General features: G+C 42.0%; 1 protein-coding gene across 14 annotated transcripts in view; it reads left to right on the top strand.

Annotated features, from left to right (window-relative positions):
- Window positions 1-22,853, top strand: part of ZNF385D (zinc finger protein 385D) — a 571,924-nt gene that overhangs the window by 427,581 nt on the left and 121,490 nt on the right. For all 14 annotated transcript variants that reach the window (XM_083705882.1, XM_083705891.1, XM_083705890.1 and 11 more), the window contains one exon: window positions 1,918-2,060. In XM_083705882.1, the coding sequence (XP_083562008.1) occupies window positions 1,918-2,060 (143 nt within the window). The remainder of the gene's footprint in view (window positions 1-1,917; window positions 2,061-22,853) is intronic.

Raw genomic sequence — 22,853 nt, 5'->3', positions numbered from 1 at the left:
TAGTCCATCAGCTGCATCTGCCATTCTTCCAGAGTGGGTAGATCTTGAGTTTTCCACTTCTTGGCGATAAGTATCCTTGCTGCTGCTGTTGCGTACAAAAAGAATGTTCGGTCCTTCTTTGGCACCATCTGGCCAACAATGCCCAGGAGGAAGGCCTCTGGTTTCTTAAGGAAGGTATACTTAAATACCTTTTTCAGCTCATTATATATCATTTCCCAGAAGACCTTCACCCTGGGACAAGTCCACCAGAGGTGAAAGAATGTTCCTTCATTTTCCATTCTTTATCTTTCAGTGGAATATTTTCAGCAGGGAGGAAAATGACCATTGCATTTTGTTTGTGGGGTGCTCTGTTTGTTTGTTTGTTTGTTTGTTTAGGTGGGGGGGGGGTTGGACACTCCCCTGCCAGTTTTTGCAGTCTGCTACCCGCCTGTCAGATTAAGAGAATATAGGCATATTTTAAGAATTTCACAGGATTCAAAGAATCTTAATTAGCTGTGAATTGATGTTCTGGAACTATACCAAAAAAATACAGGAGTCATTGTAAGCAGAGATAGGACTTGAATATTCCCAGCTTTCAGACAACTGAATATGTTGTGGTCTGTGATGGGGGCAAACCACAAGAAAAATTGAGGTCCGTGTTTAGCAGGTGCCTGCTTATCAGTATGCAAAGGAATTGCTTCATTTCCATCTGGGTCCCAGAAAATACTCAGAAACAGCATTAGCAGGGGACACTAGCTCACTGCAATTCTTGATCACCCTAACCTGTGACAATAGTCTATAGGGCTTGTCAGTTATACTGAAGAACTGTTTTGGTCAGAGTTTCAGAGAATAGCTTAATACCACATTTTGTTCTTTTTTAAGAGAGCAGGTTCTTACTCAGTTCTTCAGGCTGCTTGGTAAGATTAGCCTTTAACGTTCACTCTAAAGCCTCGTAATTAGTTTGGAGAAATAACATTAGTTCATTTTATTAAGAGCAAAGAGAAAACCTTGAAAAGTGTTCTAAACACAAATGTTTATTTTATTATTATTAAATTCACAAAACCAAGAGGTCTTTCTTTCTGTTCATAATGGGACTTCTTTGTGGAAACAATAGAAAACTCAAGTTGCATATTATATTACTTTCCCATGTGGAATATATGCCAGAAGCCCCTTGAGTGTAAAAAAAAGGGGGGGGACAAGTGTTCGAACAAGAAATCCTAGACAAACTGCTTAAGGAGGGGTGATATGGAACATAAAAGTATGGGAGATGTATTCCTTCTTTTCCTCACTCACTCCTTCTCTCCTCCAACCCCACCTGTCTTCTAAGCTGTTTCCCTTCTTCCATGGGGTCCTATATGTGTGTGTGGCTTTGTAAGACGAATCAGATGGTTATTTGGCTTCATTCTACCTTATTTGGTGCTTCATTAAGCACAGACAGGCAGAAAGAGGAAGACAGTAACAGACCCTCCAAACATTGGAGTGTATGGCAGGATGTCCCTGTTTTCATCGGAGAAAGTTTGGAGGGTATGCAGTAAGACACAGAATCGTTCCTTGAAGACCCAAAGTGTGAGGTCCTCAAAGTTACACAATCATCTGTTTTGTTGAACTGATTAGATTGGAAGGGGGGGGGGATGGAAACCGGTGCTTTATGCCTTTGCCCAAGCAACGTTTTCATGGCACATGAGCCATTGCCTCCACAGAGAGTAGTGGCCCTTCAGCACAGTTGAAGAGCCTGGCAGGCTTTTGTGTGTTTGTGTGTGTGTGTGTGTGTGTGTGTGTGTGTATTCCTGCCAGGCTGCCAAGCCAAAGAGACTGATGGCTGACACTCTTAACTTACTTAGTTTTAAGTGCCTGTTATCTACAGTACAATGAAACCAGATTAAAAATCTATTATGTATGATTTCACTTTTTTTTCTTTCCCCTCCTTTCTTTGTATAGGAGGTACATGCCAGAGCCCTGCTCTTCCAGCCCTGGTACGTCCTCCAGCCCCAGCCCTGCAACCTCCGTTGGATATCAAACCCTTTCTTCCATTCCCTCTGGACACTGCAGCAGCTGTCAATCTCTTCCCCAACTTCAATGCAGTAAGTACTCTACTGCAGATGTCGTTTCCATCTCTTATGTCATCCATTGAACTCCTCATATATATTTTTTTAAATATTTCAAGCCAAAGAGATAATCAGTGCTCACACATATGCAGCTCCCACCCGTGGTTGTATGACGTGCAACAGTTATAGGGTTCAGGGGGGCAAATCCCCTGGAGAATTAGCAAGAAAACAAACCCATACCTCAGAAGAGTAATTTACTTCTAATTTGTATATGTCTGATTAGTAATGGAAATTATCGGGGCTAATGAAAGAACATGTCCATCCCTGCATTTTCTAGTAATTAAATATGAATTAATATTTAACAGTGTTTGCTCATGGGTTCTAAGCAATTGCCCAAAATAAGTATTTAAATTATTTTTGCTGACAAATAATTAACACAGGCTGATTAATCCCTGAGTGATAGCATGCAAGTTTATTATTTCTAAAAACAAAACAAACACAAAGCACCTCTGACTGAGAATGCCAAGGGTCATTGTGTGTGTGTGTGTGTGTGTGTGTGTGTGTGTGTGTGTGTGAAAACCAAAGGATTTAAGCTCTTTTCTAATAGAGCTGTTTCCAGCTTGCTAGAAATTGAAGACAAGAATGCAAATCAAGGTTGCAGGAAGTGCCTTCGTATTCCTGAAATTCGAACAAGTGTTCCAGCCCCTTGGGATCTGTTGCCAGCTGATGTTAGACACGTCTCTAGGTTCTGATGTTTAGGTGGCCACTGAAGTCATTTTTCTTTAAGATGACTTTCCCTAAAATGCTTTCTCAGTCTTTTTATGGAAAATTAACTGTACAATTGTAGAAATAGTTTTTTTTAGGGGGGTGCTTTTTCTTTTAGATTATTGAGTCTGTATCTTTGTATTTTACCTTGTTGTGTACTTCCGTGGTAGCTTCTTTCTGTGGAGCAGCTGATAAATCTGAAAAATAAATAAAATGGAAACAGCTTCTCAGCTCGTATTAACAAAGGGGGGTTGTAACCAGAGTAGTATGAGTTTATCCTGAAAACCTGCCTGGGCAAGGTAGCTCTGTCTGATTTCAGCCAGTTACTCTCTCCTGCTTAGGGTTGCCATACCTCCAGAATTTCCCGGACATATCTGGAATATTGCTGTCTCTAGCAGCAGAAATTGGTAAAATGTTCAGTGTTTGAAATATGGTAACCCTGCTGCTGCTGCCATTCCCTGTATCTTCCTTGGTGCAGTTGTGGATGACTCCTTGACCCCCATGAGCAGATTGGGGACAGTGTTCAGGGGGTTGCTGTGGGGAGGTCTTTAGGCAAATGATTGTCTGGATACAACCCAAAGTTTTAAAAGAAAACATATCCATTAATTGTACAAATAAAGTACTACTAATGAACAGTTTTTTACATGGGACGTGGGTGGCTCTGTGGGTTAAACCACAGAGCCTAGGACTTGCCAATCAGAAGGTGGGTGGTTCGAATCCCCACGACGGGGTGAGCTCCCGTTGCTCAGTCCCTGCTCCTGCCAACCTAGCTGTTCGAAAGCACATCAAAGTGCAAGTAGATAAATAGGTACCACTCCGGCGGGAAGGTAAACAGCATTTCCCTGTGCTGCTCTGGTTCGCCAGAAGCGGCTTAGTCATGCTGGCCACATGACCTGGAAGCTGTACGCCGGCTCCCTCGGCCAATAAAGCGAGATGAGCGCTGCAACCCCAGAGTCGGTCATGACTGGACCTAATGGTCAGGGGTCCCTTTACCTTTACCTTTAATGAACAGTTTGCACACACCCCATTCTTTGGCATAACAATGGTCTTAGGCTAGCAATAGATCCCTGGCACCAGGATTCTTTTGGGTTCCAGCAATGCAAGGAGATTTCAAGCTCTAACCCCACGTACCTTGAAGTAAGCCCCATTTTCAATAAAAACTTCTCAGCAGACATGGTTAGGCTTGAAGAAATAGACGGTACCGCATACTGCACCAAGTGGCGGTTGATATCCTTCTCCCCTATTAGTAATAGGATTGCACAGATAGAGAAAAAAGGAGTGTGTATGATGCAAAAGCTTATATATTTGTATTTGCCTTATAACTGCTTTTGTGCCGTGAGTTCATGAACTGGATATAAATATTTTTGTCAGCCTTAGGTTGGGTTTAATTAAATAGCTCAGTTAGCTATATAATAATGCTATATTCGCTTTATCTTTTGACATTATATAAGCTTTTAGGTATTTTCATCCTTGCTGGGGGTTTTTTATAGTTTTGCATAACACCCAGGCTGGACTTTTTCTTTCTTTCATCTTTTGGACACCATTCCACATTGGCTTTAATTTGCTGAGGTTTGATTTTTCGAGGCAAGATTTAAGCTCTAACTACATATTTTACATGGCTTAAAAAACACACCAAAAACTTCTATTCTTCTCTTTTTCTTATTCTATCTATTACCAAAGCAGTCATGAGCAAAGCAAGGCAAAATGAGATATAAGTACTGACATTAGCAGGAGAACTGGTGTTATAAAGGTGTATGCAATTTCGCAAAGGCTAGAAGTGCATTGTGGGTGGCATTGCTTGCAACTAATTCATAGTTGTCCAAACCAACGTTAAATGCCAAAGATTCTGTGCCATTATAATGAAGTATAACAATAATTTAACAGAAGATATGTTTTGCAGTAATTTAGAAAATCAGAGAGATAAGAATGGAGAGACTGGGAGCATCAGCCCAAATTGGCTTCTCTGTGTCAGATTCTATCCTTCTTTCTCATAACCTGTGGAATCATTTCTCTTGTATCATGACATCAACATATGGTGATTGTCCACCCCCACTCTGCTTCAGAGGACGGTGTTGGCACAGGTGAGAAAGTCACATCACCTTGATGCCATGGAGCAATGTAAATGTCACTACAAGTTACAAGGAGGTGGAGAGCACAACACAGCATGAAAATTTTCTTTTCATTGCTTGCTCCATGTCTCCAGTGATGTATACTGATGTTACATGCATACTACCTTAACCTTAAAGAGGAAGGGGAGCCACTGGACGATGTGACTGAAGCTGGCCTGCCTGTTCTGCTCCCAACCTATTATCATATCTAATACAGTGGAATCTCTACTCATGACCACAATCCATTCCGGAGGCCTGTCCTTACGAAACGGGTCGCTGGGAGAGGCGCCGTTGTGTGTAGGCGCGGGCAGTGATTGCCCGCTTCTGCGCATGCATGAACGGCGATCACTGCTTCTGTGCAGGTGCGAATGGTGATCGCCGCTCCTGCACATGCATGAACGGTGGCAAACCCGCCAGTTACTTTCAGGTTTGCTGTGGTTGCAACTTGGAATGTCCGTGAATGGAGGCTCTTGAAAGTAGAAGTTCTATTGTATCTAGAAACAGAGATTGTGCTGTGGATGACACGCTACCTAAGTTTGCTGCTTTGCTATTTAGCCAAATACTCTTGTGTGAAATTCGATCACTTTGGGGATGGAGCTTCTGGGCTTCATCACACATGCCATAGTGTGTGTGTGTATGCTTAGCAATGTGACCTTTGCATTCTGCTTCAGTTTTCTGACATGCCGTATCACACTTTGAGCTCCATTTGCCTCTTTGACCTATATAGTACTGAAACATAGGCCACACTGTGTTTCGATGCCCAAGCCTGTTAATGACATTTTGTAAACACATTCATTGGCTGAGAAAGTCTTGTGTATTTCTGGAAGATTCTGTAAGTTCATCCCAGCCTGAGAAATCTACGGAGACATGTCAAATTCACTAGAACATTATCAGCCTAAGGAAAGATAGGCTACAAATTAGATTTGACTTAACAGGACAGTTTGACAAGGACATACCTTTTAATGTCTCTGAAGAGAGTTTATACTCCTCAAACAGTGATTTTACATTTATTACATAGCTTCTGAGAATTTTCCTCTGTGTGTATGTGTGTTTCTTGCCAGATTGATCTGAGTAAATGTAACCATCCATTTTAATTTCCAGTGATAAATCCAAAATATACCGTAATATATAGGACTGTTCCACTCTGATATTCTGCACGTTCCAATGATAAATTAAAGAAAAATGCTGCAGTTTACACTTAGCAAAGTTTCTTCATTTTCTAAAATGAAGTAAATGTGATCCAATGTGAACTGCCTGTTTGTGTGGCAAAACGGTTAATAATAATAATAATTAATAAATATAATTTATTATTTATACCCTGCCCATCTGGCTGGGTTTCCCCAGCCACTCTGCATGGCTTCCAACAAAATATTTAAATTACCATAAAACATCAAACATTATAAACTTCCCTAAACAGGGCTGCCTTCAGATGTCTTCTAAAAGTCAGGTGTTTATTTCCTTGACATCTGATGGGAGGCTGTTCCACAGGGTGGGCGCCACTACCGAGAAGGCCCTGGTTCCCTGTAACTTCGCTTCTCGCAGTGAGGGAACCGCCAGAAGGCACTCAGAGCTTGTGAATTCAGTACATAGCAATAATGGCATATGGTAATCAGCCCATCACAAAGCATGAAATGTCGCTTCCTGGCAGATGCAGATATTCCACTTAGACTGCATGTCATTGTGCTACCTTGCTAGTCTCATATAAGAGATGGAAGGTGGAAGTGAAAACCTTAGAGCCAAACTTGGCATGGCATGAAACACATTCCTGCTGTTGAATTTTTTTTTTAAAAAAAATTTAATAAATAGTAGCCATGTAGCTGATTTATTCCAGGATTTGTAACACGTGTGAAGGAAAGATTTAACCTGCTCTTCTGCAATCCCAGTTAGAATTGCCTTGTGACAGTTGCTGGTAGCTCTGGGAGACAAGCTCTCTTTGTCACCAATGGAAGCTTCCTCCACTCCAAGGGCAGATTGCAGCTGCAGGAGGGTGTTTCATTTGGACCTCTGCAGAGGCAGAAAAGGGTTTAAAAACCTTTCCCACTTTTACAACCCTGGTGAAACCCCCCCCATGCCTGCAACTTGGGTGTGGCGGGTATATGATGCAACAAGTAACCATCACGTTTAATTTGGTTGTTGATGACCTGCCATAATAGGGGTGACTGTGGTTGGGTGCAACTGTCATGGATTGTACCAAAAGCGGAGATTGATTTAAGGCAGTGTGACCAGTTCTGCCACACTAGGTGCTGAGCTCAGGAGGGCATTGCAACTGTGTTGTAGTGAATTGAGCACAATGGGAGGTGAGGGGGTTGCTAAATTCTGGGCTTGCATGGGGTGCTACTGAAATTTGAAAAACCAAAGTCCACCCCTAAAAGTTGTTTTTCCAACTTCCTACTTATGTTGGGATGCTGTTTGCTCTTCAGGGTTCTGCTACTACTTTATTTTAAATTAAATACCCTTCAGATTTTAGGACTGAAGGGTGACCTAAAATACCTTCAATAAAGACCTTGAAATATCTTAAAGGTAGAAAGAAATCCTGTCGACGTGAGATTTGCCCCTCATAAGATTTCTCATCCCTTTTGCTAGAACTAGCTAAACCTTGACCCCAATAAGTTGCTGGGTAGATCCTATTACCAGGCCTGCTTATTTAGCAGGGTAATCCCTGGGATCATTTTTTTATTTATCAAACTTTATTTGTGATTGGTGAACATTCTGACAAAGTTTCTAGGTACAACTATGTGATGATTTTGGGGACAAACTAAATAAAATAAATGAAGGCCTTCTTTTTTAAAAAGGTTTTTGCTTTGGCAAGCCTATTCAAGCATGTAATTTTATTACATGCTATTGCTTTTAAATTTCTGGTTTTGTGTATATTTTGAGGGGGGGACCCAATGTCACATCTACTTGTTTTTAATGTTTGGTTTTATCGCTACTTAAAAATGAATATTTTATATTGTTCTTCATAAACCGGTTCTTCCGCCCAGTAAGTGGTCTATAAAGTTTGTTAAATAAAAACAAACTGTCTAGAGAGGGGAATAACTTCCCTCCATTTTCCATGTATGGCATCTAGCAGGGTTGGAGCATAGAGAGAATTATAGATATCACAGTACTGCAAATAATTACTAGAAGTAGAAAGAGGATTTTTTGTTTTACACAAAGTACTCTGTGCTGTGACTACTATGCAGAGACGCTGTTATTGTTTTGGTGAATGTGATAATAGAGGGGGCAGGCATTTGGGCTAGAGGATCAGACCTACAGAGGAGGTGGTGACCACTGTTTTCACCCCTGATTCCGAAATTAAACAATGTTATGTGGGGGGAAACAACAGGCTAGCAAAATGTTTCTCTGGGGATAGTGCAAGCCAAGAGATTTCTTGCACAGCAGCAACTGAGGTAACTTTCAATGATCTTGCCATCCGATTGCATTAAGTAGAGCTTTATGAAGCATTATATAAAAACAGCATGCTAATTAGCAATCTGGTTAGCAGAACATTTGTAGGTGCTATGCGCTTAATTGTGTAGTGTATGCGTACCCCCAAGTCATATTTAGAAAGAAATGTTAACAACTCAGCCATTTAAGCTGAAAACTGTAGACTGCTGTGAAAGCCCTGGAGAAGTTTCAGGTTCACGGGTTCAGTAAGAGTTTATCTAGTGGAAAAGAATGAACATTTTACTGATTCTACTTCTGAATGCATTTATCTATATGTACGCCACACAATTTTGTTTCCTAACTTTCATCGTAACCTGTATGTATGTGTGTGTATCTATATCTATATCTCTCTATATATCTATATTTATATATATCTATATATCTATAATCTATATATTAGAGAGAGAGAATGGAGGAGGTGGATTCATTTGCCAAGTACATTTTCAAGATGTTTTAACTCTCCAATGGTTTGACTTCTCCCCTGACGGCACACTTTTCAATTGTCTCCCGAGACAGGCGGATGCCAATTTAATAGCTTACATTACATTATAGCTGCAAAATCAGATAGTGCATAAAATGCAAATATTTTCCTAATTATAACAGTTAAAGTATCAAAGAAACCCATTTAAATGTATTTTCAGTTGTTGCTTCCCGATATAAATATTTTCACTAGAGAGAATATGCCCTTGTTTCTACTCCTTAATTTCCCAGTGTCTTTTGATACAATTGGACATGATATCTTATTGGGCCATATCTGTAGACCTCAAATTGGAGGCACCATGTTGCAGTGGTTTTGATCCTATCTCCAGGGCAGGTTTCAGAGACTGGTATTGTGAGGTTGCTGTTCAGTGGCAAGGCAGTGGAGTCCCACAGGATTCCATCTTGTTCCCAGTGCTGTTTAACGTCTGTATGAAGCTGCTGGGGTAGGTAATTTGGAATGAGATGTCATCAATATCCAGAATGACACCCAGCACTACTTCTCTGAATTACGGGGCTGCACAGTCTGCAGACCAGAACATGGATGCAGTGATGGGCTCAATAAGGGCCAATAACCTGAAGCTGCATCCCAACATGACAAATCCTTTGAGTTGGTGCTTCCCAGGTAGTCAGGATGGACACTTTTTTGCCTGTTTTCAATGAACAGACATTTGCCTCTTTGCTTAGGCATTTCTACCACCAATTAGATTTTCCTACAGTAGATATTGGGACGCAGGTGGTGCTGTGGTCTAAACCACCGAGCCTCTTGGGCTTGCTGATGGAAGGTTGGCAGTTTGAATCCCCGTGACGGAGTGAGCTTCCTTTGCTCTGTCCCAGCTCCTGCCAATCTAGCAGTTTGAAAGCATGCCAGTTGAAGTAGATAAATAGGTACTGCTGTGGCGGGAAGGTAAATGGTGTTTCCGTGCGCTCTGGTTTCCATCACGTGTTCCATTGCACCAGAAGCGATTTAGTCATGCTGGCCGCATGACTCAGAAAGCTGTCTGTGGACAAACGCCAGCTCTCTCGGCCTGAAAATGAGATGAGTGCCACAACCCCATAGTCTCCTTTGACTGGACTTAACTGTCCAGGGGTCCTTTACCTTTATCTTTACAGTAAATATTCTCAGAGAGGAAAGAGCTACCTGTGCACACTTTGTGCAACATCAAAGCCCTGCTCTGTCTCAGCTTCTCCCTGCTGGGCAACTGGTGAGTGAGAGGAGATCCCAAAGAGCCAGATGAAATTAGCCACTATCTTAAGGTTACCAGACATTTTAATGTATTTTTAATCTTTGTTGGAAGCCGCCCAAAGTGGCTGGGGAAACGCAGCCAGATGGGTGGGGTATAAATAATAATAATAATAAAAAGGACGTCCCTGTTTACTGGGGACAGTCCCTGGATTTACACATCAGTCCCCATACAAAATCTATTGAAGTTGAAAAGTGTCCCTGGATTCATTGAAAAAAATCTGGTAACCTTACACTATCTGGGTTGTTACCTAGCCCACCCCTGCCTTAGAACCAAATTCCATGTGATGCACAGGAATTTCATGCAAGGTTTGAGGAAGCATGTTTAACCATTCTGTGGTTATCTTGCCAATAGAAATCCCCCATCCCTTCCATGGCTACTACCCCAAGGCTACTATTTGTTTGCCATAATACACTATTTAAACCAGTTAAAACAATTCACATCTGCAAGATACAGTGGTTCCAATATATATCACGGGATTAGTCTTACTGAAGTGATGTCACAGAATATAGAATCGTAGCTGAGGCCAAAGAAGTTTGTCCCTTCTGTGGATTTAATAGTAGAAAATGAAGAAGATAGAACAGGTTGCTTAAGGGAAGGTTTAAGAGATTCCTTTACATTAGAAGGGGCTTAGCATATTTGATGAAATACAGTGGTACCTCAGGTTGCATACACTTCAGGTTACATATGCTTCAGGTTACAGACTCCGCCAACCCAGAAATAGTACCTCGGGTTAAGAACTTTGCTTCAGGATGAGAACAGAAATCATGCTCTGGTGGCACAGCGGCAGCAGGAGGCCCCATTAGCTAAAGTGGTGCTTCAGGTTAAGAACAGTTTCAGGTTAAGAACGAACCTCCGGAATGAATTAAGTACTTAACCTGAGGTACCACTGTACTAAAAAGTTGGCGACCTCAGGCTGGGAAGAGGAAACACATTAGTAAATTCGTAGCTATGGGGTGCTGTAGAGGGTAAGAGTTAAAGGGGACTTTTTATAGAAAGAGCCTAACAGGCTTGCATAGGAATGAGGCAATGCCTGGTCCTTTAATAAAAAAAGAGAGAAACTGATAAATTGCTGAGTAACGGCTCATTTAGTCTCTCTCATACTGGAGTCCTTACTGGCTAGATACTTTATCATTGTATGCTTATTGCTTTGTTAGCAAGCAGACAACGCGAGAGTCCAACTGATACATGTGATAAATTTCAATAGACCAGGTTTGGTTGCTAGTGGTGTTGCTAAGTGGATTTTCAGCTGCACGGAGTATATACTTCAAAGGAAGATGGCAGAAGAAGCTGGCATGGCTACAGTTGACTGATAACTGGGATGGTATGGGGCAGGGCAGAGTGGCAGTGAGGCCAGCGCTGTGCAAGAGCACCAGCCGAAAGCACCAACCTCTCCTTGAAGATAGTATCCAAATGTGTTTCCCCAGTGTTTTCTGGAATCACACTGGACCAGAAACTTTATGGCTGACAAGTTGTAGTAAAATAAATTGAAGTAAAATTTGAAGGCTACACCTGATTTTCTTTGTCAAAAGAGGTTGTGGGGCTTAGGGTGTTTACGTATTTTTATTTTATTTATTAAATTTGTTTACCATCTCAGGGTCGTTCACAGCATAAAATCGGCTTTAAAATATTTTTTTATAGCAGCAGAGAATGCCAGAGTGACATTGCAACAACGGCTTTCTGCTGTAGTGTTTACTCAGCTGTGGATTGGGAATCAGAAACCTGAGGTCCTCCACAAGCTGTGGGAGTACACCTTTCACCATCCCAGACTATGCTGTCTGGGGCTGTTGGAAGTCAAACAACATCTCGAGGGCCACATAATCCCTTTTCCTCTTGCAGACGGATAATATTGTCAGGAGCTCATCCTACTCTCAGGTAGGACCCTGGCATAGACACATGCCTGACTGGCATGTTCTCTCCCTCCTGGTCGTTCGTTCGTGAGCTTCAAAAGCTTTCTTCTGCCCGAACATCACAGTGACTGATGCCAACAGACATCGGCACACTTGGGGATCCACAGAGTCTTTGCAGCTTGCATAACAGACCTCAGCAACTCAGCATTTTGGCTAATCTACTTTATTTACATATAAACACACACAGAGCACTGCAACATGGCTCCCTCTCTCTCAGACAGCAAAGAGAAAAAGGACAAAGGACAATAGTCCCACTTCACGGAACACAGTAACACAAACATCCTGTCTCTGTCACTTCCCACTCTGTGGAGTCAAAACAAACACCGTCATGTGATAGATAAAAATCCCATGACTGCAATCATGGAGCAGGAGTTCTAACAAATATGTGGTGGGAGGGCAGTAGAAGAACAAAAAATATTTACGTCCAACCATGGTTGCAGCAAGCAATAAAACAAGCAACTATCAGATTCTGACTTAGACACATTTATATGATTTCTGAGTTAACTGAAAGGAGGGAATCATATGACACTTCCCCTCAAGTAGGTGTAGTGTCCTTCAAAGTAGATGAGATTCTGCCAATATTTTCTGGTTCCAGGAAGGAATGGCTGTGACAAAATGCAGCGTGGTGACTTCAATTTACTCTAAATCAGCATTTCTTTTTTATAGGTGTATGTGGTAATAGAAAATCATTGCCAATAATTTTTTAACTTGGAAGCAAAACCTCTGTGAGCTGAGGATCATTGGGCCAAGGCTATAATTTTTATAGAGCTGTTGCAGAGAATAGATATATTTTTTACCTCTGAATGTTCCTTTTAAGGGGAAAGGAAAGGTTTAGAGGTCATAGTGAGTTGGCTGGAGACTTTTTGTCTTTTCGATTAGCAAAGACAGTCAAATCTTATTTGATTTTGCTGCATTCCTAGGCAACATTGCAGGTGCATCTCTATAACGTCAGATTATATTCCAAAAAGTTGGGGAAATTTTTGCTATTGGATCATGTACTCAGAGCTGGCCATATTTTAAGAAAAAAGCATCTTGCTTTACTTATGCTTGCTGTCTCTTATTACTTGTGGTTCTCCACAATTACCCAGGCAATTTAATAAAAGCTTACAGGATTATTTTAACAGGAAGTTAAGAAAAGGCTAGCAAAACAAAATGCTGTCATTTAAAACATTTCATTTAGCAATTCACTCAATGTGAATCAATCAAGATCAAAACTTTCAAGCATGTTTATTTTATTTTCAAAATAACTTTCACAGCAGGTTTTGAATTTAGTACTTTGTTTCTGAATGACAACAACAACAACAAGTTTGGAAAGTAAGATTAAAATTTAATAGAAGATAGCCCTTAAGTTTCTAGTGCTAGTTCAAATAGTTCTGTTTCTTGGGACTAGATGGAAATAAATCAGCTTTTCCTATTATTTGCAAAGTTGTAGGGGGATATTGGGGAAGGTAAATGACAGATTAGTTTATGACTCCTTTCCATCTCCTTTCTGTATCTCAGTCTATGTGTGAGGGGGCTGGGGAGAGGGAGAATCAGTCAAGACACCAAGCCTTTTCAAAAAAGCTAATGGGTTAAAAAATAAACAAAATGAAGACTTAAATTTCCTGGCCTTACCACAACCTCTGCTAGACCACCTCATCTTTAGGTGTGCATGCCTACGCAGGGGATTGTATCTGGTTAATGTAGTTCCTGGAAGATTGTGGGTGGGCTGAGGCATAGCCGCCGGGGAAATGAGGCAAAAATGGCCTTGTTAATCTGACCTACTCTGGTCTACCACTGTAAAAAGGCCGATGTGGTTGTTGTTGGTTGGTGTGTGTTTTTCTCGTTTTCTTACTCTTCCTGGAATTGGTTGGGGACAAATGGGACTAAATCCCTGTCCAATATACACTGGACCACCAATTCAGTACCTCTTGCCTCAATTTCTGATAACTGACTACCTGTGGACCTATGTAGAGCAGGTGGGCTTAGCCTCAGAGTTATATGCTTTGAATTGCTGAACATGAGGCTGCCTTTGAAGGCGGCTTGTAAAGTTGAGTTGGTACAGAACGCAGCAACTCAAAAACTTTGGGGAATACTCATTATGTACTGCTTATATTAACTGCCTAGGTATTTCTAATCCAATTTCAGATACTGATCTTGACCTCTAAAACCATGCACTTTACAGTCGGTGTGACATAGTTGGGTAGTATGTTGGACTAAGACCCGGGATACCAGGGTTCAAATCCCTACTTAGCTCATTGGATGAACTGTCTTCCAGTTTCTTGATAGTTTTATTTCTCTGACAAAAGGCCTTTTCTCTCTCTCATTCTTAGAACACTTTTAATTTTTAATTATTTTTTTTACATCCTCATAATTTGGCTATGTGTGTTGAGCTTACCTCCTCAGTTCAAAGTGGCTTGGGGTGATGCGTGTGTTTCTTTCCATTAAGTCTTTACTGTAAAGGCCTTCAGTAACTTGAGTAGGGGGGAAAAGAACTGAAGGACTGTGGATTTAGACTTGGGCATGAGAAAGAATCATAGTCATATTTTTATGTGGGTTTTTAATATATAAAAAATTCTTAGAATTTATGCATAAGACTCTTCCAGTTATCTCTTCCTGCCTTCTACATGTGCTAGGAGGCATGGCACAATGGGAAGTGAGATTAACTAGCTCTCTGTAAGTTGTAGCATCCTGCACAATAATAGCACAATCACTTTCTGTGCACTGGATGTCCCTTGGGCGCTCGCTTTGCATGCAAAACGTTCTCACCAAGTTAATTAAATGAAGTGCTCTTCAGATTTGTCAAATCTTGATGAGTGAAAATGCTTAAAATTTTTTTAATAAAGCATTTAAGTAATGTTTTAATCAGCTGGAGTTTACAGCTTTTGTTTTAATAGTGCCTGGCTGGAAAAGATCAATGGTTATTTTATTCTGTAAAATCTTTACTGGATGGCATAATAAGCATCAGTCTTAAAATCTGCAGTTTAAATATGGATGGCGGTTATTAACCTGTTCTTTAAAAGCTGCAATTAGTCAAAAGCAACCGCTTAAAGAAATGACTTAATTACTCCAAGCAGAAAGGTTAAAAGAGTAAAAACTGGGGTGGGTGGGAAACCACAATGTAGTTGTTGCTGAGACAAGCATATGCACAGTCTATTTTTTATTTTTGTAAAAAAAGAAAAAAGTGGATGTTCTTTATGCTTTACAGTTTAATTTGTATAAATATAATTGTTTGTGGACTATAAACATCCAGAGACTGCACAGAAATTGCTTAGGGGGCCATAGTCCTAGCCTGAACAGGGGGAGGTGGCAAGTCATTCAGGACCATTCTTATTTACCAATTTCTCTGTGGCCGGGGGAAGCCCAGGTTAAACGGGATACCATCCAGAAAACCTCTTTCATTGCATTCAGATGATTGTGCAGAACTCCAGGACTTCTCACTCTTTCTCATTTCACACGGGAAGTCCTTATTTTGTGTCAGATGCTAATAAAATGGTGCCCCGCAAGACGAACGCCTCGCAAGACGAAAAACCCGCTAGACGAAAGGGTTTTCCGTTTTGGAGGCGCTTCGCAAAACTAATTTCCCTATGGGCTTGCTTCGCAAGAAGAAAGCCCATAGGGAAATCTCTGGGGACCTCTTTTAAATGCTAGCGGTGGGGAGCAAAGCCTTTCCCCCCCCCCTCCGGCCTTCAGAAGAGGTCCAGGAAGGCCGGCGGGGGCCGAAAGGCTTTTCTCCCCACCGCCAGCATTTTAAAAGCAGTCCGGGATAGCAGGGAAGCGCTTCCCGCTATCCCGGATGGCTTTTGAAGGCAGGCGGGGGGGAGCAAAGACTTTTGCCCCCCGCCCGCCTTCAGAAGAGGTCCTGGACCTCTTCTGAAGGTTGGCGGGGGGCAAAAGTCTTTGCTCCCCCCCCCGCCTGCCTTCCCGGGAGAGCGGAGAAACGCAGCGCTGCGTTTCTCCGCTCTCCCGGGAAGGCAGGCGGGGGGGAAGCAAAACACTTTCGCCCCCCGCCGGCCTTCAGAAGAGGTCGGGGGACAGACTGTCCCCGGACCTGGTCTGAAGGCGGTTTCCATAGGAACGCATTAATTGATTTTTAATGCATTCCTATGGGAAACTGTGCTTCGCAAGACGAAAAACTCGCAGGACGAAAAGACTTGCGGAACGAATTAATTTCGTCTTGCGAGGCACCACTGTATAGGAATATAAGAGCTAGCTGAATCATGTGATCCGGCATGCTGTTTTCGCGGTGGCTGAACTCACCCCTCTGTTTCAGGAGTGGCTTGTCAAAAGACGGGGTGGCATGTTTTCTGATTCTAAAGTTAAACTATACAGTGGTACCTTGTGTTAAGTACTTAATTCATTCCAGAGGTCCGATCTTAACCTGAAACTGTTCTTAACCTGAAGCACCACTTTAGCTAATGGGGCTCCTGCTGCCGCCACGCCACCAGAGTACAATTTCTGTTCTCATGCTGAAGCAAACTTCTTAGCCTGAGGTAATATTTCTGGGTTAGCAGAGTATGTAACCTAAAGCGTATGTAACCTGAGGTACCACTGTACTTGAGATGCTTACTGCATTGCCCTCTGGTTTAGGGCTTATGTGACATCAAGGCTCCTTCAGCAGAAACCCTAAGTGCCAAAATCTAGCACACGGACTTTGGAGTTCTAGTAAACAGCAAAGTAGATCCTGCAGGCCCAGAATCTGCCCACCTCTGAGAGAGAGAGATGCCTGAGATATGTATTAGCCTGCATCTCAAAATTACTTGAAATATTTAAGCGTCTTCTCTTCCCACTGGCATGATCCATGGTTGTTTGAGTTCCTCAAGTGACACATCGTTAGGAACACATTCGTCTTGAGTCCCTTCCTGGTGTGAACTAAATAAAATATGTCTGTATTGTCTACCCTGCAGCGATCATATGTACACAGTGGGAGACAGACATATATAATAGAAGAGAAATTTAGAATTCCAGACCGTGTACAACTAAGTTCGCAATTTTTTTTTGAAGAATCGGATACAGGTATCCAAGTACAGAATGCCAATAGTGAAGGGTGTGTGTGTGTGTGTGTGTGTGTGTGTAAATCAATGATTGACTGTTTAGAATTAATGAAAGTGGAGTCTGGATTATTCCCTTATTGTCACTTCCATGTACAGTGGTACCTTGGGTTAAGAACTTAATTCATTCTGGAGGTCTGTTCTTAACCTGAAACTGTTCTTAATCTGAAGCACCACTTTAGCTAATGGGGCCTCCTGCTGCCACTGCACCGCTGCTGCACGATTTCTGTTCTCATCCTGAAGCAAAGTTCTTAACCCGAGGTAATGTTTCTGGGTTAGTGGAGTCTGTAACCTGAAGCGTCTGTAACCCGAGGTACCACTGTATTTAAAATGCTTAAATGTGGTGATTGATATTGACAGTGAAGCAGTTCATGATAGGTGATCTAAATGGCAACATACTTTATTAAAATCAGATTGTATTTAGAATACATTATTTACATTATTTGAATGTTAACTATATTTGAACTTTTAGTAGGTTTTGTGTTGTAATTTTCATAGTAACATTTCAGAGGGATTTTCATTTTCATTTTAAATATGAGAAGCAATGGCTGCTTCCCACCTATATTCAGTGCTATTTTTCTAGAAAAAACAGGTGCCAGAGCTCACTATGGGTGTTATGTACTGAAGTTCTCACCCAGGGCCAGCAGGGGGATACTGTAGATAGTTATGCAAATGAAGGATCAAAATGACGTTCAGTGATTGTATAGTTTTAGAAAGTTGTTACAGTAACGTTGTACTGGAGCTCTATATAAACAGGCTGACTGAACCCTTCAGTTCAGTTCAGTTCTGGCCTGTGAATAAACAAGAGCTGTTTGAAGAATCGCTGTGTCGTCTGATATGTTCACCCACAACTTAACAATGAATTTCTCCCTTGTTCTCTTAGAATAGCAATGGTGCCTGCCTGAGAGTTGCCAGAACTGAGTTCCAGCTGGGGGGGGGGGGGAGCCCTGCCTATATCACAGATATTTCTATTAGCACTGAATCCACACAGTAGTGGTAAACATTCTGTATCAATCGTAACATATGTAATTTCTGTACCTGCCCTTTATATGTTTTCTACCCGGCACCCTCTTAAGTTTTTTACTACCATGGCTTCCAAGCACATTTTGAAGGGAGGGAAAGTAATCATTGCAATGACATTTATAGAAAAGCAATTTGGCTACACCTGTGAGAGAAACTGCTATGGTGGCATTTACATAAGGTCGTTCCATCTCATAGCCATGGAATACAAACAATAGGGTATTCTGAAGATTTATTTATAAAGAATAATTTGGTTGTGTGCTTCTAGTGATAGCACTCTGGATGCTTTTTCAAATACAATTCAAAGAGCTGATGACATAGTTGAAATGACAACTTTGATACTGTTACTTGCAGGGTGTACCCAGGTAATGTGCTGCTTTAAAGTGACATGCATTCACTGAGAATAAAACCTGAATAAAACTCGAAATGAACCCTGCTGCTGTCTGTAGAATTCAGATAGGATTTATAGAGATATACAAAACATTTATATTACTTCAAAGATGCAAAGAAGTTGCCAATCATCTAATGTAGAAAAATGTAATTTATTAAAACTGCTATTAAAGGTAAAGGGGACTTCCGGGTTGGCGCCATTGCCGAATGGCGGACTCCCTCCGAGCTCCGGAGGGAGCCTGCTCGGCAGGGGCTGGGTCCTACCGCGCCGGCGATGCGAGGACCCTCAAAAACCATGGGCGCTGAAACCCATGGGCATGGTGACTCGGCTGGCACCTTTTGCGCCCCCCCGACCCGCGATGGAGCCTTTTTAAAGGCTGCGGAGCGGGTGACAGGGGGGGGGTGCTTTAGTCCTCCGCTTCCCCTGCCGAGCGAAGCTGCATGCCATTCAACGGAGAGCGCTGACTTCTTCCATTGAAAATTTGGACTTAAAAGAATAACCCGTGAGTAATTGGAACTTGGATTAAAAAGGGGGGAAATTTTAAAAAATTCGGAGCGAGCGGGGGAGGTGCAAAAAGGAAGTCAGCCTCCCCCCTGTTGTAGAGGAGTTAAAGCAAAGGATTTGACAACTAAGATCAAGCGCAACCTTATTTTGTTAAAGTTATTATTTTCGCGAAGGAAAATTATAAGACTGGGCTGGAGGAGAAAAGTGGAACGTGAATTAAAACGCAACCCCCCCCCCCGAACCCCGGGAGCGATCCGTGAGAGCGCCGGGAGAGGAGAAATAGAGGTTTTGACAGCTGTCAAAGGAGCTGTCAAAGCGGAAGAACAAAAAGAGAACTTTGTTACGAGGACTTTGCCGGTTACATTTGTTACAAATTGGATATAAATTGTTTAAAACAAGGAATAACAAATTACTTTGACTGTTGGGTGTGATCTGGAAGGAAACTGAGTTACTATAATCCCTCTAGAGGAGCTGTGGGACACTACAAGTATTGCTGATATGGAATTTGAATAGGACTTTTTATCTCCTGGGAAACTGCAGAAATGGAACACTATTTTGTCTACAAAGGTCTACACACTAAAGGAGACAATAGATTTATCTATTGAAGAATGGAAGGGACTTGGCGTAATGTTTTGTTCCTGAATAACAAAGCCTCTGCAGAGGAACTAGAAGCTTTTGGAATTAGAACATTTGTGCAGGAGAGCAGGGGAAAAAAAGGAGGAGAGAGATCAACAAGAACAAAAAGAATAACAAGGATTGGACAAAGGTGGAAGTGGGAACATTTGGGACATCCAGATTTGAAAGGTCTAAACAAATAAAATTGGAGTTCTTACTCTTAAACACAAAGATCTGGATGGAAAAAATGGACCTTTCTGAGACAGACTCCTTCCAAGATTGGACATTCGAAACTAAAGATGACCAAAAGACGGCAAAGACTATTAAAAAGATGGCAAAGCGGTCTGGTGAAGGACTATGGTTTAGATGTGGGAGCTCCAGGACGACAGTAGATATTGATGGACATTGGGAACGCAACCGGGAAAGGGGGGAGGGAAATTTGGAATCCAAAGGGTGTTAAATTATATCTTATTCTTTTTTTATTTTCTTTATTCTAATCTGTATTGCATATTAAAGAGGGGAACTCGTGGAAGGGAACAGGTCGATTTTAGGGGATGGGAAAATATTTTTAAATTGGGTCAATGATAATAAGTTTAAAACTTGGGGTAAGAATTTGCTGAATTTATTTGAAAGAATTGGAATACAAGAGGGGGAGGGGAGGGGAAGTCCTGGAAAGATGCCAATGAAAATAAGATTTTAAATTTGGATGTTTTTTCTTTTTCTGTTATATTTGAAAATCTTTAATAAATATTATTAAAAAAAAAAAACAATAATAAAGGTAAAGGTAAAGGGACCCCTGACCATTAGGTCCAGTCGTGGCCGACTCTGGGGTTGCGGCGCTCATCTCGCTCTATAGGCTGAGGGAGCTGGCGTACAGCTTCCGGGTCATGTGGCCAGCATGACTAAGCCACTTCTGGCGAACCAGAGCAGCACACAGAAACACCGTTTACCTTCCCGGCAGAGTGATACCTATTTATCTACTTGCACTTTGACGTGCTTTTGAACTGCTAGGTTGGCAGGAGCAGGGACCGAGCAACGGGAGTTCACCCCGTCATGGGGATTCAAACCGCCAACCTTCCGATCGGCAAGCCCTAGTCTCTGTGTTTAACCCACAGCGCCATCCGCATCCCAAAACTGCTATTAGTTTCCTAATAATAATTAGATGGAAGGTGAGTTAGTGTGATCTAGTCACTAGGGTTATAACTAGGGAGCTATGATTAGGGAGATCTGGAGGCAAATCTCCAGTCAGCCCTGAAACTCAGCCATGCCTGTTGCTGGCATCCTTCTGTATCAAGAGACAATGGAGTGTTCCTCCAGGGGTAAAGTCAAACTGCTGTGTTAGCAGCATTGAAGTGACCTCCCTGGGGCGCAAGCGTGGGCAGTGTGTAGGAAGGTCCTGGGGTGCCCAGATAACAAGACCCTCCTCTCAGCCTTGCTGATGTGGTGCAAAGCATACAAGATGTACAAGGCACCATCCAACTGTCTTAGGGACTCCACTCTGGATTTGTGTAGGGTTTGCTCTTTAGCCTTTTCTTCTCCCTATCCTGCAACGTAGCAGAGGTTTAGGATAAGAGTTTTCCTTCTCTTGGATGGGCTACCTTCCCAGGTTGCTAAATTTGTATACTGCTCTTCATCTGTAGATCTCAGGGCGGTTCACAGCATAGAAATACAAGATAAAAACACAAAATACATAATAAAAACAAGGACAAGACAAACCAATAGCCCCCTCCCCTTGCCCACTCTCTTTAACGTACCTCAGAGTTCTTGTGAGGATAAAATGTATGTCATCAGCTCACTGGAGCATGGATATATAATACATGAAATAAGAGTTTTTCAGCATGCCAGTATTGGTGCCAACGTTGCTAAGATTCTGAAATGAAAAGAAAAGGCAAAGGAACACTGCCAGATCCAATCATGGCAGTGTTGTCCAACACACTGCAGCATTGGAACAGGGTTGCATAGGCAGTATAAGGTAACATAAAAGAGAAATGTCTAAAGGATTAAAAAAAAAGGAAACACACACAATAAAGTAGATCCAGAGAAAGAAAAGCATAGGATGAAGATGGACAGACATTTTCTGTAGTGTCAGAATTTGGGTAAGTAGTTATAAACCATATTTTCCTGGTTTTAGCATCATGAGAAACTGTGGTTCAGCATTCCACAATATGTTTCTCAAAGATAGCCATGTGGCTTAGGAGAGGGTGACTGAATGTGTACCCCCACAGATTGCTTGCCCCACCTGCTGCTGCTCCTCTCATTGCTGCTCTCTCCTTCCTTCCACCTCATTATGTGTCAGAGGTATTCCATGCATCGTGCTGAGAAAGGGGTCCTTTCTGAGAGAGACGTTAAGGGCAAGATCACCCAAAGTGCCAGCACCACTTTGCAACAATGGTGGCAAATTCCTGTAAAGGACCAACCAAGTTTAAAGATCCTTGAGAGCAATGCAGCACCCCTGGTGGAGAGGAAGCAGCAGTTAGAGGAGTGAGAGGACTGGGAGAAGGACCAACAGTAATGGTGGTTCTGGGAGGCGGTGAATGTTTGCTGTCTAAGGCAAGCCCAGTGTCGTTTCCTGGGTCTGCAGAGAGGTGTACCAAATGAAGGAGGGGAGGGGTGGAGGGGAGTGCATGGCCACAAATCATGGACAATTTTTTTTTAGATCTGAACCAGATTATGCACTGTGTACAGAAGTGTTTGTTCTCAGAGCAGAAAAATCACATCAGCCACTCTTATATGGACACCTGTTACCCCTAGACTTTTATTTTCAAGCCAATGAGTTGCTCTAATAGAAACGGCTTATATAATTGGTTTGAAATGGCCGTTTCCCCACTTGTGTAGGATGAGAGTGCTTGGTGTCTTCCTTTTTGCACCCCTTTGTATAATGATCCTGTGTAGATGTAGCTCTTGGTTTCAGCCAGTTGTGGGTATGGGTAAACGATCTCGGTTGGTAAAACAATGTCAGAGCATAACCAGCAATTCAGAAAACTCAGGTGGACAATCTCAACTTGTTTCCTTGTCCACTCTTGAACTACCTTAGCATCCCTTCATTTAGACATCAAAAGATACAGCTAGATGAGTGGCTTAGAGGTTAATGGTGAAACAGAGTGCTGTTTCTTTAAGTTCTCTCAACCAAGGGGCAAGGCCTCTTCAGTCATAAGGTCTGAATAAACATATGAAGGCTCAGTAGGGTTTTGTGTCGCTCTGCTCTCTAAGAACCATCCTGGTTTCTGTATATTTTTATTCTCCCACCTGATTTCCATCAGTCTACTGACTTGCTACCTTCTTCCATGTATATGTCTATGTTAACCTTGTATTAGGTATCTTTGCAGTTGATAACTGAAG

This window comes from Podarcis gaigeae, assembly GCF_964106915.1.
Source record: "Podarcis gaigeae genome assembly, chromosome: 12".
Classification (NCBI taxonomy): Eukaryota; Metazoa; Chordata; class Lepidosauria; order Squamata; family Lacertidae; genus Podarcis; species Podarcis gaigeae.
Note: the sequence above shows the minus strand (reverse complement) of the source record. Positions and strands in the feature narration are given on the sequence as shown.